Source organism: Tetrao urogallus, assembly GCF_951394365.1.
Source record: "Tetrao urogallus genome assembly, chromosome: 4".
Taxonomy (NCBI): domain Eukaryota; kingdom Metazoa; phylum Chordata; class Aves; order Galliformes; family Phasianidae; genus Tetrao; species Tetrao urogallus.
The window spans coordinates 11,330,592-11,345,868 of record NC_136817.1 but is presented as its reverse complement, the minus strand read 5'-3'; the positions used below and the strand labels follow the sequence as shown (position 1 = coordinate 11,345,868).

The 15,277-nt window shown below is 37.9% G+C and overlaps 1 protein-coding gene across 2 annotated transcripts in view; it reads left to right on the top strand.

Moving 5' to 3' along the window:
- The window catches only part of ANAPC10 (anaphase promoting complex subunit 10), a gene marked incomplete at both ends in the record, with an annotated part of 31,635 nt that extends 21,212 nt beyond the window's left edge, over positions 1-10,423 (top strand). Inside the window, one exon of one of the 2 annotated variants that reach the window (XM_079534353.1) lies at positions 10,051-10,423. In XM_079534353.1, coding sequence (XP_079390479.1) covers positions 10,051-10,281 — 231 coding nt within the window. The remainder of the gene's footprint in view (positions 1-10,050) is intronic. The other variant, XM_079534354.1, reaches the window with a different exon arrangement.
- Between the last annotated feature and the right edge of the window lie 4,854 nt (positions 10,424-15,277).

Below are 15,277 nucleotides of genomic sequence, written 5' to 3'. Positions count from 1 at the left end.
TGCTTCATACTTGATTGAGTGAGGATAAATTATGGCTGACTCCAGACATTTATTCACTGTCACTAGTGGTTTAATTCCATAAACTGAATTGGTGCGCTTGATGGATTTCATCATTTGTATTGATTCAAAAGATTCTGACAAAAACTGAAGATGTGTTGAAAACTTATCTGGGCAAGCTTGATGCACTTCCAAAAACATTGCCCAGTACAGTTTAGATTTTTTCATAGTATCTTTCTGTGACTTCGTTGAGCTGATTGAGTGCTCATGTAGGAAATTTTTCACCATGTGATCTGGTTCACTTCTGTGATACTCTAATGCTCAGACATTTTGTGACAAGCAGCTATTGAGATAATCTGCATTGGTCAAGTTTACATGCTATTTTTAGCTTGGCCTGTGTCTTTCATTTTTAATTGATCCAAATACAACTCTTGGTTAACTTTCACTGTTGTAGTTGGGAGTCAAGTAATCTAAAAGGAGTTCTCAACTTTTTTTTGGCTAAGGATGTTTTGACCTGTGTTTTTCCACCCCCTCCCACCCCCATATTTCCAGAAGTTCTTTGTTGCAGCTCATTTCAACAAGTAGCTTACATATGATATAAATGTTTGCAGTTCTCATTGCATAATGTAGATTATCCTACAGCTGGTATCCTGACTGCCATGCTAATAGTTGAGTCATCTTGAGGTATTGGGTGTACTCCTCTAAACTCTTCAGGAACTACTGTGTTGAATGGAAAACTTATACCTAATGGACTGAAGTTAAATTTCTTGACCATTTTAAAGAGGTGACTGATTAACACCACAGAGCCACCTCCTTAGGTGGTCGTTGCTTCATTAGAGCAAAGTAGTGTGCTTTTCACAGTGAGCTCTTTGAGAATATTTCTGTGATTCTTGTTAAGCTGCTAATGTGGTGTCCCTCCTTTGACTCACTTGGAACTTGTGAAGTTTCTTTTGGATCTGCCTCCTTTTTCTGCTGGAACTGGTGCATCACTGTTATTAACTGGTTTTCTTCCTTCCTAAGTGAAGTGATGGCTGAAGCCCAAGCTCAGCTACTTCCAGTGTTGACAGTTCCAGTACTGGAATTATACATAAGTCTACTGATTCTGAATTCTGCTAGCTATAGATTCTGAATTCTGCTAGCTATGTGGTAGCACATTGTAGTTAAAAAAAAAAAAAAAAAAATTTTGGGAACTGGGCCAGCTTTTTTCCTTTCCAGTTGTTGTGCGTAGGTATGTGTGTAGCTGGGGTTGGAAAGTATGCTACGGGAAAGCCTTCTTCATATTCTACTACTCAGCTTGGATAAACTCTGAAATAATGCTTCATTTCTGAAAATAGCACTTCATTACTATCTTTTGCTGTTTGAAAGAATACATTATTGAGAACATCTACTTGGAAAATGTGAGGTTTTTTGTATATCTCTATGATCAGAAGTAGTTAAGCATGTAGAAGGGCAAAACTGTATGTATTAAGAAGGGTGTTGTTGTTTAATGTGGCAGGTGGCAGAGCCCCGTATGATCTTAAGCTTGCTGCCCTTCTTCTCAGTGGGATGGGGGAGAGAAGTGGGGAGGATGGAGGGAAGCAACGTCTAACTCTTACGTTGAGATAAAGCAATTTACTCAGAGAAAAGGATGATAGTTTTGAATGTCTCCCTCTGTATATATGCATGTATATACCAAGTGATACACAAGCAATTGCTCACTACCCACAGACAAATACTCAGCCAGCCTCCCAAGCAGCATAAGAAGACTAAAATGGACTCCCATCCCTTTTGTAACTCTTTCCCATATGATGTCATGTGATAAAGAATATCCCTTTGATCACTTCAAGTCAGCTGTCCTGATTCTATCCCCAGCTACTTGGCTTTTTGGTGAGAACAGCCTTGGCTCTGTATGATGCTGCTTAACAAAGTACGAGCATCAATGTGTTATCAGCATTATTTTTATCCTAGAGCTAAAACATGGCTTCCTACCAGAAGTTCTGAGGAGAACAGTTCCATCCTAGCTGAAATTAAGGCTATATCCACCCCTTATTCCATATCATTTACATCATGCTCCGGTCCCACAACTTCTACACATCCTAAAAAATTACTGTCACCTATCTTGTTTATTAATATCTATACACAATATTTCCATGATCTATGGGTCATCCATGTAAATTCTCCGTAATATTCATTCTGTGTGTAACTTTAAGCTTTGTCTTTCATCTTTCAGTCTCTGAGAGATGATTCACAGTGAGTTACTTTGTGCTGAAGCTAGCTCTGGTTCTGTCAGTTTGTTCTCTAACCTCTGTAGTTCTTACTGTAATACTGTTAACAAGACATATCAACTGTAATGATGATGACATACAGTATTTTATAACGGTTTAACACAGTAAAATTCTGATTACTGGTTGTTCTCACCCAGCATCAAATCACCTCAAGGTACACAACAGATATTGCCACCCTTCCACGTTACCCACCACGTGCACCCAATTCCTTGAGCAAAAGCAATCTTAAGAGTAGAATCATAGAATGACCAAGGTTGGAAAAGACTTCTGAGTTAGATCATCCAGTCCAACCATCCACACATTGCCAGTATGTCCTGCTAAACTATGTTCCTTGGCACGACATCTACACGTGCCTTGAACACCTTTGGGGTTGGTTACTCCACCACCTCCCTGGACATACTATTCCAGTGCCTGACCGCTGTACTGGAGAAGAGAGACTCTCATCTCACAGCCACCTTTCAGGCAGTTGTAGAGAGTGAAAATGACACTCCTGAGCCTCCTCTTTCCCAGACTAAGCTATCCCAGCTCCTTCAGCTACTCCTCTTGAGGTCTGCGCTGCAGACCCCTCACCAGCTTTGTTGTTTAGCTCTGAACACGCTCCTGTGCTTCAGTGTCTGTCTTGTAGCTAAGTGCCCAAACCTGAACACAGTACTTGAGGTATGGCTTGCCTTTTCCCGAGGCAGGAATAACCTAGTCTGGCTTGCCCAACCTTGTTCTTTGTGTGCCACCAGACTTCATCCCCTTCTATGGCATGTGCGAGGCTTAATTGGTGAGGACCAGTTCAATTGGCAGATCTCTGAGTGCTGACTAACCAACTAGCTTTTGTGGAATGTGTGTCCCAGTGTTTGAGTATCCCAGCAGTCGTTGTTCTCTGTGTAGCCAGTAACAGTCCATTGTATTGTTCAATTTTTTCCTGCAGTTGCTGTGTGGTAGGGGATGAGATATTCACTCAGTGCCATGTTCTTTGTCCCAGTGTTTATGAAGTTGTTTTAGAAGTGAGTCTGACTTGGTTCTTTCTGGGGTGCCATGTTGCCACGAGACTCGCTTTTCAAGACTCAGGATAGTATTTTGGGTGGTGGCCTTGGGCACAGGATGTGTTTCTATCCATCCTGGGGTTGCTTCCATTAGTATAAGCACATGACATTTGCCATGGTGAGTTTGTGGGAGTGTGATACTATCCACCTGTTAGGCCTCCCCATGTTTGTATTTCTGCAATTGTTCTCCACAAGAGGTTTTATCTGCTTCGTTTATGTATTTGCAGCACACTACACATTCATGGATAACCTGTGCAATAGCCGCCAGTAGTATGGTATAGGGCAGCCCATCCAAGTAAAGCAGACTGTCTTGTAGTCTGCTGCCATAGGGATTGCAATGCATGACTAGTCTCTTATGGCATATCATTTGGCTCCCTTTGAGTCAGCTGATACTGAAATTCCAGAATGCCTGGCATAGCAGTGCTTTACCCTGGTGAGACTTCATTCTGCAATAGGCCGCTATAGTCCGCTGTTAGCCTTCACAGTCCATTGGACTTCTGCAGTAGCTTTATGAGTGTTCTGAAGCGTGAAAGAGTCTTGTGATGACTCCTTGGTTCTCCTGTTGATGGATCAAGTGATGAATGGGAATTAGGGAGTCCCAGTTGGTGTCATATCACTGCTGGTGTGCAATTGAAGTAGTGAAACATAGCACCCTGCCAGACATTTGGAAGAAAAAAATTTGCCCCCAAACAAGAAAGGTAGGTTTAATAGTTCTGTGAGAAAAGTAGAAGGGTGAACTTCTGCCATTTGGTTTTACAGTCTGTTTTATACAGAAGTATTTGTCGTTTGGATTGAGTAGTACAGATGAACGGATGGAAATATGATTGTATATACCAGTATCTCAAAGAGTTGTTGTATCATGGTAGAACTGTAATGATAACAGTAATGCTCAGCTTTGTCAGTGCATGTGTGCAGAAAGATTATTTCCAACAAAGAAAATAGTCTCCCTTTTTCTTTCTATATATGCATAGGAAAACAGTTGGGAGCCGTGTCTTGCATATATCCTGGGATGCATTTGTAGTGACTCTGAATTTGAAGCTACTTGCAACAGTTTTAAACTTTGTGCCTTAACAAAAGATAGCTTTATAGGACAACAGATATTCTGCCTTGTTTCGAGGACAATAACTACAGTAAATGTAGTAGACAACTTGGGTATAATAAGCCTATAAGAATAATTAGCAGTTTGAGTTTTGTACCACTTGAAAGAGATCTCAGAATTTAAATAATATATCTTTGTATATTGAAAAGAGGTCAACTTTCATTTCCAGTACAATTAAATAACAGTGGAAAAACCTGTTTTCATATGTTGCCTTAAAAACTATGGTGTGGCTTCCAGGTGTGAAAGTAACTAACGAGCAGACTTCGTACAGAGTACGCAAGTACATTCTAGGGCTGTAGTGCTATGAAATGCTTAGTCTGAAGGAACTGAACTTGTTTAAATATGACACCAGACTGGCCTCAGATAATGTATGGCACGGGATAGGTTGGAGGGTGACATCAAGGGCGTTACAATCTTTAATTTATATGTACCATTTAGGCAGCTGCAGGGAAGTCACAAAGGAGTTGCTATATCCAAAATATCCCTGATGCTTGCAATTTCCAAACAGTAGGAAAATGTGTTTTGCTCAGATTCATTTGCTGTCAAGCTTCTGTAATGTCAAAATTGGAAGGCTCTTTGTCCAGTTGAGTTGTCTGACTTTGATTGAATTGTTCTTTGTTGACTCATGGAAGTGTCGCCTTTGTTAGCAGCATCCCTTTTCTATGCTGTTATTGGCCAGCTGAAATTAAATTTAACAATGGAACTTAATAATGGGCCTGAAAGATGTATTAATATATACATATATTTTTTTTTTGGAGAGCTTCTGATTCTTTAAAGGAGACGTAAGTACAACTGCTGATGATAATGTACCTCAGCTTCTCAACCACTTCTGAGAGCAGTAGTAGAGATGGAACAGGCAGATGGATAGGCAGATGGAACAGGCTCTGCACAATGCTGGCAGTTAATATTCAGAGCTGTCAACTCATCTTTGCTTGCCCTCTTACTCAGAAAGCAGGTCCAGCGTAGGCTTTTGGGACAAATGTGTACCAACCATGTTTCACTGTTTTTATTAAAGGATTTTGTGTTCAGAAAACCTAATTCTGTCCAGTTGTGTTGTTTTTTTTTCGTAGTTGAATCAGATGGATTTGTTTTTATCTGCTGCCTTTAGCCCTTTCTCACTGTTCTTGAGTGTAAGTTACATTATTTCCCTTTAAAGCAGGTAACATAAATAGTTCTAGCATTATGCTATTGAAAAAGTATGTCTTCTTCCTTAGGAAACCTAAAAGAGGAAGCGTATTGTTTATTTGACTGCTTATTCTATAAGGAAGCCAGCAATACCAGTATAGATTGAGTTTGCTGTGGGATTTTTGGTCCTTCCCTTATCCATATGAAGTTCATCAGGTTTTTCTGTTACTTATTTTGTTTTTTTACGTATGGTTTGCATCTTTTGTGGCAGAGCTCCCGTTAGTGGTAATAGTAGCTTTGCTTGATGCATCTCTGAACTACGCGAGAAAATGAAGAAACAGGATTATCAAGTTGATGAGGATTTCCATTTACAATGTTTCTGCTTTGGCTTTTAAAATTATGTAAATATATACTCTCACTCAAGTAATCCGTATGTGAAGCCGTAGCACGCAAAGGACAGGAAAATAAAGCAGTGGAGAGAAAGCAGGAGAAGAGATAGATAAGAGTATATAACAGCAGCAAAGGACAGGTGAGTGACTTTCCATTTCAATTTTTAATTCCTTTGTTTTTGCATTTATTTTGACTTTCTCACTCTGCTTCTCTACCAAACATCTCAAAATTTGTCGTAGTAGAAATGAGTTTAAGCAGCGTAACTTAAGCATACTTAATAAGGTGAGAGCAGTAGGAACTATCCCAGGTCACTAATATTTAACTTGCATTGATTCTTTTTTAAGTAACAAAAGTCTTTAATTTTCAAAAATTTTGCTTATGGAATTAGTAATACAGCTGCTAAGTAAAACTTTGCTGGAGGACAGTTACTTGTGATAGATTCCTAATGAATGACTTGCATATGAGAGAAAAATACAGGAAGAAATTTAAATGTGTCATTTGCTTACAATGGATTTAGTCTTTAGGGTTAGGACGGAATATCTATATACAGTGGTTAGTGCTTTTCGAAGAAAACAATTGAGTGCAAAGTCAACTGAAATGAGTGTAACGTATCTACTGTCAGTAGAGTTGCCGGTGGACACCTGTACCTAAGCTATGACCTTTTCTTTTTTAAGACTTTTAGTTTCTTGAACTTTTATCAGTGTTCAGTTCAAACTGCCATTTCCTGTTTGAGATATCTGCTTTTGGTTCAATTTCTTCAAAAGTTTCAGCCTAAGCAGTTTAGTTACAAGAAGGCGGCTAGTGAAAAGTATGCTGTTTTGCTTGTGTGAGAATATTCTGGTGTCTTTCTTTGATGCTCCAGTGCCCCCAAGCTCTGAACCAAGGATTTGTAATTTGGCGGGAGTTCAGCCTTTGTGTTGAGCATTTGCCTTTTGCCTCCCTGTAAAAATCCACCCAAATTTCCAGACCGGTTTACAAGGCTTTGAAAGATTGCCATTTGCATGGGCTTAATAGGAATTTCTTAAAACTTCATAGTAGGTTTCCTTTAGATTCTGTTCACGCTGTGACTGCTTCAGGCAGAGATGAACTGCATATTTCATCCTTTTTCTGCTGAAAATTGTAATGCCTGTATCTGGGTACTGACATTGAACTAAGAGTGGGCAGCATACTGTCATGTACTGCCACTGCCTATTCCCATTCCTGTTTGTTCTTCATACTAAAGGATGGATACGAATGAGGAATGTTGAGCAGTGTGTGTCATGATCCCCTGTTCTTACGATCGCGGAATACGTGCATAGCTGGAAAAAATATTTCATTTCTAGTGGATGTTCAGATGATTGTTCTATTTAAGCTTCAGTAGTTGAATGGATTTCAAGGTTTTAATGATGTCACTGAACTATGTAGGGGTCAGTTAAAAAATGGCAGAGACATGAAAAAATTACAGGATGGAGATGTTATTTAGACAACTTAAATGCGAGCTTAATTTCTTCAAATGACCAGATGTAAATCTAGACCCCTTGCACTATTCAGCCTAGAACTTCATTCGTGTGTCTTAGGCACTTATTCCAAGAGGCAACTATTAGATTAGCAAGGGGAGCAGAATCTATTTTGAGGATGACCTCGGGGTTTGTACAATAAATTCATTTGTTATGGAAGCTGGAATTTGAGGAGTAAGCAACGCACAGATTTCAGGAATAATTTTAAAAGGTGCCTGAGACAGCTGAGTACTGCTTGAGGAATTCTCTGCTTCGTTGTGGTCTCTTCACAGGATGCGCTCAGGTAACTGCTCATACATTCTGTGTGTTCCAGTAGCTGATGTAAAAACTTCATTAACTTGTGGAGATGTGAACTTGGTGGGAGCTAAACCTCATCTCAAATACTGTGTGTAGCTAAGGACTTAAAATGTAGGTTTAAAGTAGGCAACATTTGACATCTGAAACTTCGGATTATTTTAATCTGAACTTCGTTGCCTGTTTTACAGTTGAATAAATTACTTCTCATCACTGCGTAAAGGCTAGGGAAGAAATAAATTGCCTTTTATAGGAGGATTGGAAAATAACGTTCCATGGACACGTGTATTTATCCCCTTCTATCGATAGGGCATGAAACCAAATATTAATACATATGTAACTTAAAGATGTATCCTGACATAGGAAGGAACTTAATGAAGTTTCATTTGCAACTGCCATAATTGTAATGCTCATCTTTGGACCTTAGTAATGTTCTGAGCATGTGAGTTTTTTTGTACGTGAAGGTAACAGGCATTTAACTTAATTTAGAGCAAACAATTCAGTTCCACTGATCTCAAGGTACCTCTTTGTTTCTGGAGGTGAAGACCTTTCACTCTATGTAATTAATTTGACAATAAACAGTACGAGTCTGAACTGTATTGGATTTAACTGAAACCGATGAGACAAGGTGAATCAAGTAATCAATTTCTAACTGTTCCAAGCATTAAAAACATGAGTTTTATAGCTCTGAAACTTAACTTTTCATTTTGAATCATCAGTCAAACTTCTAAAACTTTGAGAGTAATATTAAAATGCAAGTTTGATTAGATGCGACTTATAAAATTTGCTACTAAATCATAGGCATTGTACCTTAGTATTAGTTGAATAAAATATTACTGAAATGCTCATTCTTTCCATTTATTGCGGAGATTAAAAGCATGCTTGCTATTATCAGTTGACAATTGTGTTACGTAATGAATTTCCTGTATGTCAAGCTGCTTCAGCAATGGATCAGTTTTATCGCTATATAAAGCTAGCTGCTACCTGAAGCTACCTACGCTAAAAAAGATTTGGTAGGCTCTTCTGAAAAGGACAGGGTTACAACAAACATGTGAATGTTTATCTGTGAAAGTTTCCACTTAGGAGTGTAACTATTCTGCTAACACTTAATGAATTTAATCATTTGGGATCGATTTGTTGGAGAATCTGTGGCAGTGGAAAGAATATTTTAAACAAGTACCTTAGTTTCATTTCTTTTTCAAATTACAGCAGTTTTAAGATAAGCATCTTTTAACTTCGAATGGTTCTCCAGGTTCTTGATAATGCCTCTAAAATAGCAGATTTCATGTGGATCTTTAAAAAGCTTCAGCGAAGGCAGCTTGTTTTAAGCATTTGATGGGATTGTTGTCATGCAGTGTGTTCAGGAGAAGGATGAGACAGTTGAGCTGCCCAAGGCATACCTCTTCTTCAGAAGAACTCATCTGCTAAAAACAGCAGTTTAGCTGTGTGAAGTTCACTTGCTTGTGGAGAACTGATTTATTTCTCTCCCACCCCCCACCCTTCCCCCTAGGAAGTCTTCCACTGACTTGTGTGCTCCTCCACATGGTCTCTGAGCTGTGCTTTGAAGTAGGGCAACTAATTTTAATCAAAGATGTCACTATGCTTCTGCGTAACTTCTAGCTTGGTTTCAGTATGCTGACGTGTTAGTGATGTGGTTTAAAGTTAACAAAATGCAATTCTTCATTTGATTTCATGTTGGCTTCAGTAGGACTAAAAAAAAAAATAAAAAAACATATTCAACTTGGTTGGTTGTGTGAAAGCAAACTCAATGGACTTCTAGAATGTAATTAAATGGCTGTGCAGCAATTGTTTTTTAGCCAGGCATCTTTTTTGACACATAGGTGATTCTGTGGTTATCCTGCATTTTTTTCCTCCTTCACCTTCTTATTATTTCTCAATATCCCATTTCTCAATTCTCAATTTCTCAAAGAAATTCAGAAAAAATTGCTTGTACATTTTTAGTTTCTTTTCTATGTCATTCTAGAATACTTCAGAATGCATAAATTAGGATTTAAAAAACTTACAAATGTGCATTCTGTCATTGTGAGTTAGTAACAAGATCCAAATGTTTTGACTTGGCTTCTTCATTTTTTTTTTTTAAGATGAAGGCATAAATTTAAGAGCAGATTACTAAAGACAAAAGCAAATAACCATAGTCAAACAAATTAGTTTGTCTCCAGTTGCATCAGTAGTAAGTTAGCTGTGGGTATTCAATTACATTGCTTCAGATGGGTTTGAGAAAGTAACTAAAATCTGACCAGCAAAATTCATCTGTGTTAAATAGGTTTGATATGTAATAGTTTATATTTACTGTTCCTGAATGTTTTGCTTTTTTGTCTTGTTCTTGGCAGCAACTTGAATTAGTGGAACCAAGCGGCTGGATTCATGTTCCTTTAACAGATACCCATAAGAAGCCTATCCGCACATTTATGATTCAGATAGCTGTTCTAGCTAATCACCAAAATGGAAGAGACACTCACATGAGACAAATCAAAGTGTACACCCCAGTGGAAGAGAGCTCTATTGGTAAATTTCCTAGATGTACAACAATTGATTTCATGATGTATCGCTCCATAAGGTAAAATTTCCTAATGGTAAATAAAGACATCTTTTTGATGGCAGTGTTGTTGTTAAAATATTTGATTACTTAAAAGCAAGGTTACTTCAGTGTGATTCTATGTTTACATTTATGTTTTGTATGATTTTGAAATAAAATCTTTTATTACAGTATTTTATTTTTTTTTTTTTTTAGAGTGCAATTTTTCATTACTTTTGCTTTGATTCTTTGGGCGTGTTGCATTAACTGGGGTGGGGACTTGGTTTGTTTAAGAAGTGCATTTGTGACATGTAATCAATGATTGATTTGATACAGTGATTTTTTTTTTTTTTTTTTTTTTACCTCAGACATTATTTCCTCTGTGATCATGCATGGAAGTGATAGTTCTACTGTTTACTCCTTCACCTATAAGCTATGCTTTCAAAGAGCCTTCTTTCTGAGCAGCGTAGTTTAAACACATTGACAGTAGTCTTCTCTGTCCTTGTTTATGTTTACTCTTTTTTTCTTCTATTGTCCTTTAAGAAGCAAGGATTTAGCTTTCTTTGTAACTACAAAATAGATGATAATGAGATGAGTAAGAACTAATCTTTCCAAATGACTTAGTATAGTGTATATGCTTCAGTGGACAGGTTGAGTGTAGGTTATCTAAATACGTGCTGGCTGTTTTAAACAGCTGTAGTTGAAAATACACCGACACCATTTATGCTATGACTGTACCTAGAGGTGCATTCCTTGAAATACTGAAAGATCAAATATATCATACAAGATAATTGTAGACACGTATAATGGTGTTTCTTTAATGTAAGTGTATTAAAGAATACTGCAAGGAAAATGTGTACTTGGCCTACTTGCTATGAATAGGAATACTTAACACTTAGTAATTAGGCTGAGACATGAAATAATTATTTTAGCGTTCTGAAAAAGTGAAGGGCTTTAGGAAGTAGATTGTTCAAGTAAGGGATTTTTGAAGTGTTCAGTAGTGATCTAACTCAGTTGTTCTTCTGAGCACTATGGAGGTTAATGGTAAAATTGAACTAATCTCAACCAAGGAGAACTTAATAAAATTTGTAATTGAGTAAGAAGAGACTAATTCTTATGGAGTCTTGTCAAACAATGACGTTATGTCCTCCAGAAGATAATGGAGGTGACACAGAAAATTGTTGACAGAGAAGGATGAGGATTCTCCTGTTGAAAACCTGAAATCCTTCATATGCTGTGATGGAGTAAGCTGATGTTGATTCAACAGTTGTGTCTTTTGGCTGAACTCCACTGTCTTCAGGAAGGTAATTAAAATGAGTATTGTCTGGTAATGTTGTTCGTAGTGCATGAGTAACCGGAGTTTTCCGTTAAATGCAGGTTCAATCTTTAAGAGTATCATACTGGTATTTTGCCCTTTCTGTATGAAGGATGGCAGAACTCCTGTTCAGCTGAGCAGTAACCTTAACTGATTGTTTTTTCCGACTTGAGTGTTTCTGTGATGCTTTTTATCATGTCTGAGGCAGTTCAGTGAATTTTATGGTATGGTGTTAGGGAGATTGTGTGCGTTTCTGTGAGCTTATTTGAAGCAGAGGTGGTATGACTTGGTATTTTAATCTTGACATAAAGAAAAAAAATATTTTGATAAATTACCGAGGAGAGTTGGTTACAAGGTACGCAGTTATCTGTGTATAGGTTATCTGCAGTTATCCATCCTAGCTTTGTTGTCACACTGCTTTTACTTCCTCATCATTATTCCACTGATAATTCTGTGGTAACTCTAAATCCTGTCTAGGTACAACTAAGATATTTTGAGGCAAAGAAACATTTTAAAATACTCTCTACTCTTACTGTGTGGTATGTATTATATACTTCAGTAATATATACGTGTATTTTCTCATCTGTTCAAGGGACCAGTCCTCGAAATAAGTGTGAATGCATTCCTTATTAACCACCCTCGTGAATGATTTGCATAGGAGTTGAAGCGTTGTCTAAACAATCAAATGTGTCCAAGTTGTTAAAGGTACATATGCTTAAAGCAATTTTTAAAGCCAATCTGAGCTGATAGGACTGGTTCTGCTTGGGAATGGATCTTTAGGGAGCTAGTTATTGTCTCGCTTTTCGTTCAGGGCTCCTACATCTTTGTGAAAGAGGTACCAAGTACTTGTATCCAAAATAGAAAGTTGTCATTCCTGAAAGCAGCCTGACTATTACACGACTCTAAAATCAAAAGGCTGTTTAAGTAGCTGTAAGAAATGGTGGTACCTGTATAAAACTGGATGCTGTTAAAGATCTGTGTTGAAGAGGGGAACTGTGCTTAAAAAAAAAAAAAAAAAGTTCTTGCTGTCTTTTACTAAACATCAAGGTGTTTAAGGCTCTGTAAAGGTGAAGGCTGTAGTTACTTTATTCTTCTATCAACAACAGATCTGGTCTAAGGCTGTATGTTCCACTATTTTGTTTTTGCTTTATTGCCAGTATTTACCATTACCAAAACTGTGCTTTTACAGTTGCTTCTCTGTCTGGTCTCTAAACTACATCTGTGAAATCAATCCTTGCCCCTTTTAAAACGAATCTGATTTTAGTATTGGGTAGAAACAGTACTCTTAAGGGAGTGTAAAGTGAGTTGTCATGATGATGAGGGTGGGAGAAGATGAAGAGAGTACAACTGGTAACCCCTTCAGCTGCTGCTGACGGGAAAATATATGACTGTGCCTGAAAGGCAGTGTAGAAAGACAAACTCATTACTACAGTTCTTGTCTTGCTCTTTGTTACTCAGTATTACTGTAAACAAATATGGTGGCTATGCTGAAGCCAACTTAAATCTTTTCTGTTATTTCATAACAACTGTAGAGTGCATTGGTATTTAACATCTGTTTAAGAACATTAAAACAAATGTTGCTTAGTCACATAAGGCTTTTGATTTAAGTGATAAGATCCCAGAGGATTGTGTCTGTGTCTAGGATACTACTTAAGTATTAATACACTATTTTGCGTTTGAGTTAGGATAAACAACCTGGTCTGCCCAAACGTTGCTGGAAGTTGCCATGCATGTGTTGTGTGTAGCTGTAGCTACTTCTTTTTTTCTTGGTTTTTTTTTTTTTTTTTTTTTTGCCACAGTTCTCTGGGATCTCATCACTTAAATAAGGAAATTGATGTGACTGAGTGCTAAAATGGTTGAGCAAATGAATTTTTCCAAGGACTGATGCTGTCAGAAGTTCATGTAATGTTAGTTTAGTTGGAGTTTGTAGATTACCTGGCCAAGTGCTTCTTTAAAAGGCATCAACAAGTGTTGTAAACTATAGTTAACTGCTAATGTTACCTAGAATCCAAGATTGCAAACCTGTAGAAATGCTAATGTGTTACCATTGTACTGAAAACATGCAAATAACGTTCTTAGGCTCTTGTATAAATAAGTACTGGTGGAATACTATATCCATTTTGACATAGATTTTTCTTCAGTGTGTGGGGGAGGGGGGAGGTTAAATGGGAACGGGAATAATTTTAGTTCAGTATACTTGCCTCTCGTATTCACTGCCTACTCAGACTGAAAAATAAATTTCCTTGGTATCCTTTAATATTACCTTACATCAGAACTACTTTTCAGTGCAGTTTTAATTCATTTTTTCCACACGTGTGCTTTGGTTGTTGTTTGGAAGGAGGCAAGTACTGTAGTCTTCAGTGTGTTCAGGTTGTCTACCTGTCTTTAGAAATGAATACAGGACATTGTTTTTAGCAAGCTGACACATAACTGAAGATTCTCTTAGAATTATTATTTTTAACCAAGTAGCAATTATCCAAGAAACTGAACCAAGGTTGTTCAGTGAGTTTGCTTCTTGTGCATTGTGAGAGTATGAGAGAGAGAGATCTGTATGCTGAGTATGTTGTTCTTAGGAAGAGGAGAAAAAGCTGTGATGCCACCTTTTTCCCATGATGACCTACTGTGGCTGTACCTTTTAAAGTATTTGGCAACTTGCAGTTACCTTGTGGCTAATGTCAAAAATGAGCAACAAAATTACTTTTTCTGAAGTTGATGGAAATAATGCTACTTATGGCATAATGGCTCACAGAGTGTCTTCACAGGTAGACGTGCTTTCACGCTGTGATGAGGTTGGAGGCTGAGTTCAAGTCATTGGTAACTCCACATTGAAGCTATGAGACCAGTTGATTATTGAACATCTGGCACGTAAATTGTTTTTCTGAGAGCTTGAGGCTTAATATGAATAACGTATGAGAGATCAAATGCTGAAGGTTGTTTAATCTAGGACTTGCTTTTCTTCATCTGTTACAATAACTTCAGGGAAGCAACTGAACATGATTTAGGATTGCAATCCATGTGTACACAGAAGGTGAACCAGATGCCCAGATCAGTGGTGCTGATAAGTGAAAATGGGTGAACTCATTTCTGGTGGCACAACTGAAGGACCTCGGAGAGCTATCCGTTGTTGGGAAGGTGGGTGATCAATTCAGCCAAGGCAGTGAGCTGGGACTCTAGGCAGCGTGCTTGCGTTTGGATGAAGTGACACCTTTCACAAAGCAACAGTCAGAGAGAATGTCTTTGATTCTGAAACTGCAAGTGAAACAGGTCCCGGTGCATTTTATTACCCACAGTGCTAATTTGAGCTAGCTACAGAGCAGAGTGCCACATTCCCTAGATCAGCAATAAAAAGATTGGACGTAGTAATTGCAGATGAATCACGTTAAATGCTATAAATATAAAGAGTGTCAGAAACTAGTGTAATAAGCTTCACAGAAAATCCTGACACAATGGATAGTGGTATCTTTTAAAACTCTGATTTTCAGGCAAGATCTTGAGTGAGAGCTCGCTGTTAGTGTCTAAGTGAAAGAATGATTGGCCATTGTTTATGGTATTCTGGTTGTGTGCTTTGGTATGCCAATAAATCATGGAGGTTATTTTTAGTGGGCGTTTTTCTTTCATACAGCATCCAGATTTGTAACTTCAGTAGAATCTATCAGTAGAGAATCTATCAGTAGACTTGGGAATGATTGTAGTGACCCTAGATTGACATGGGCATGTGTTTGCTTAA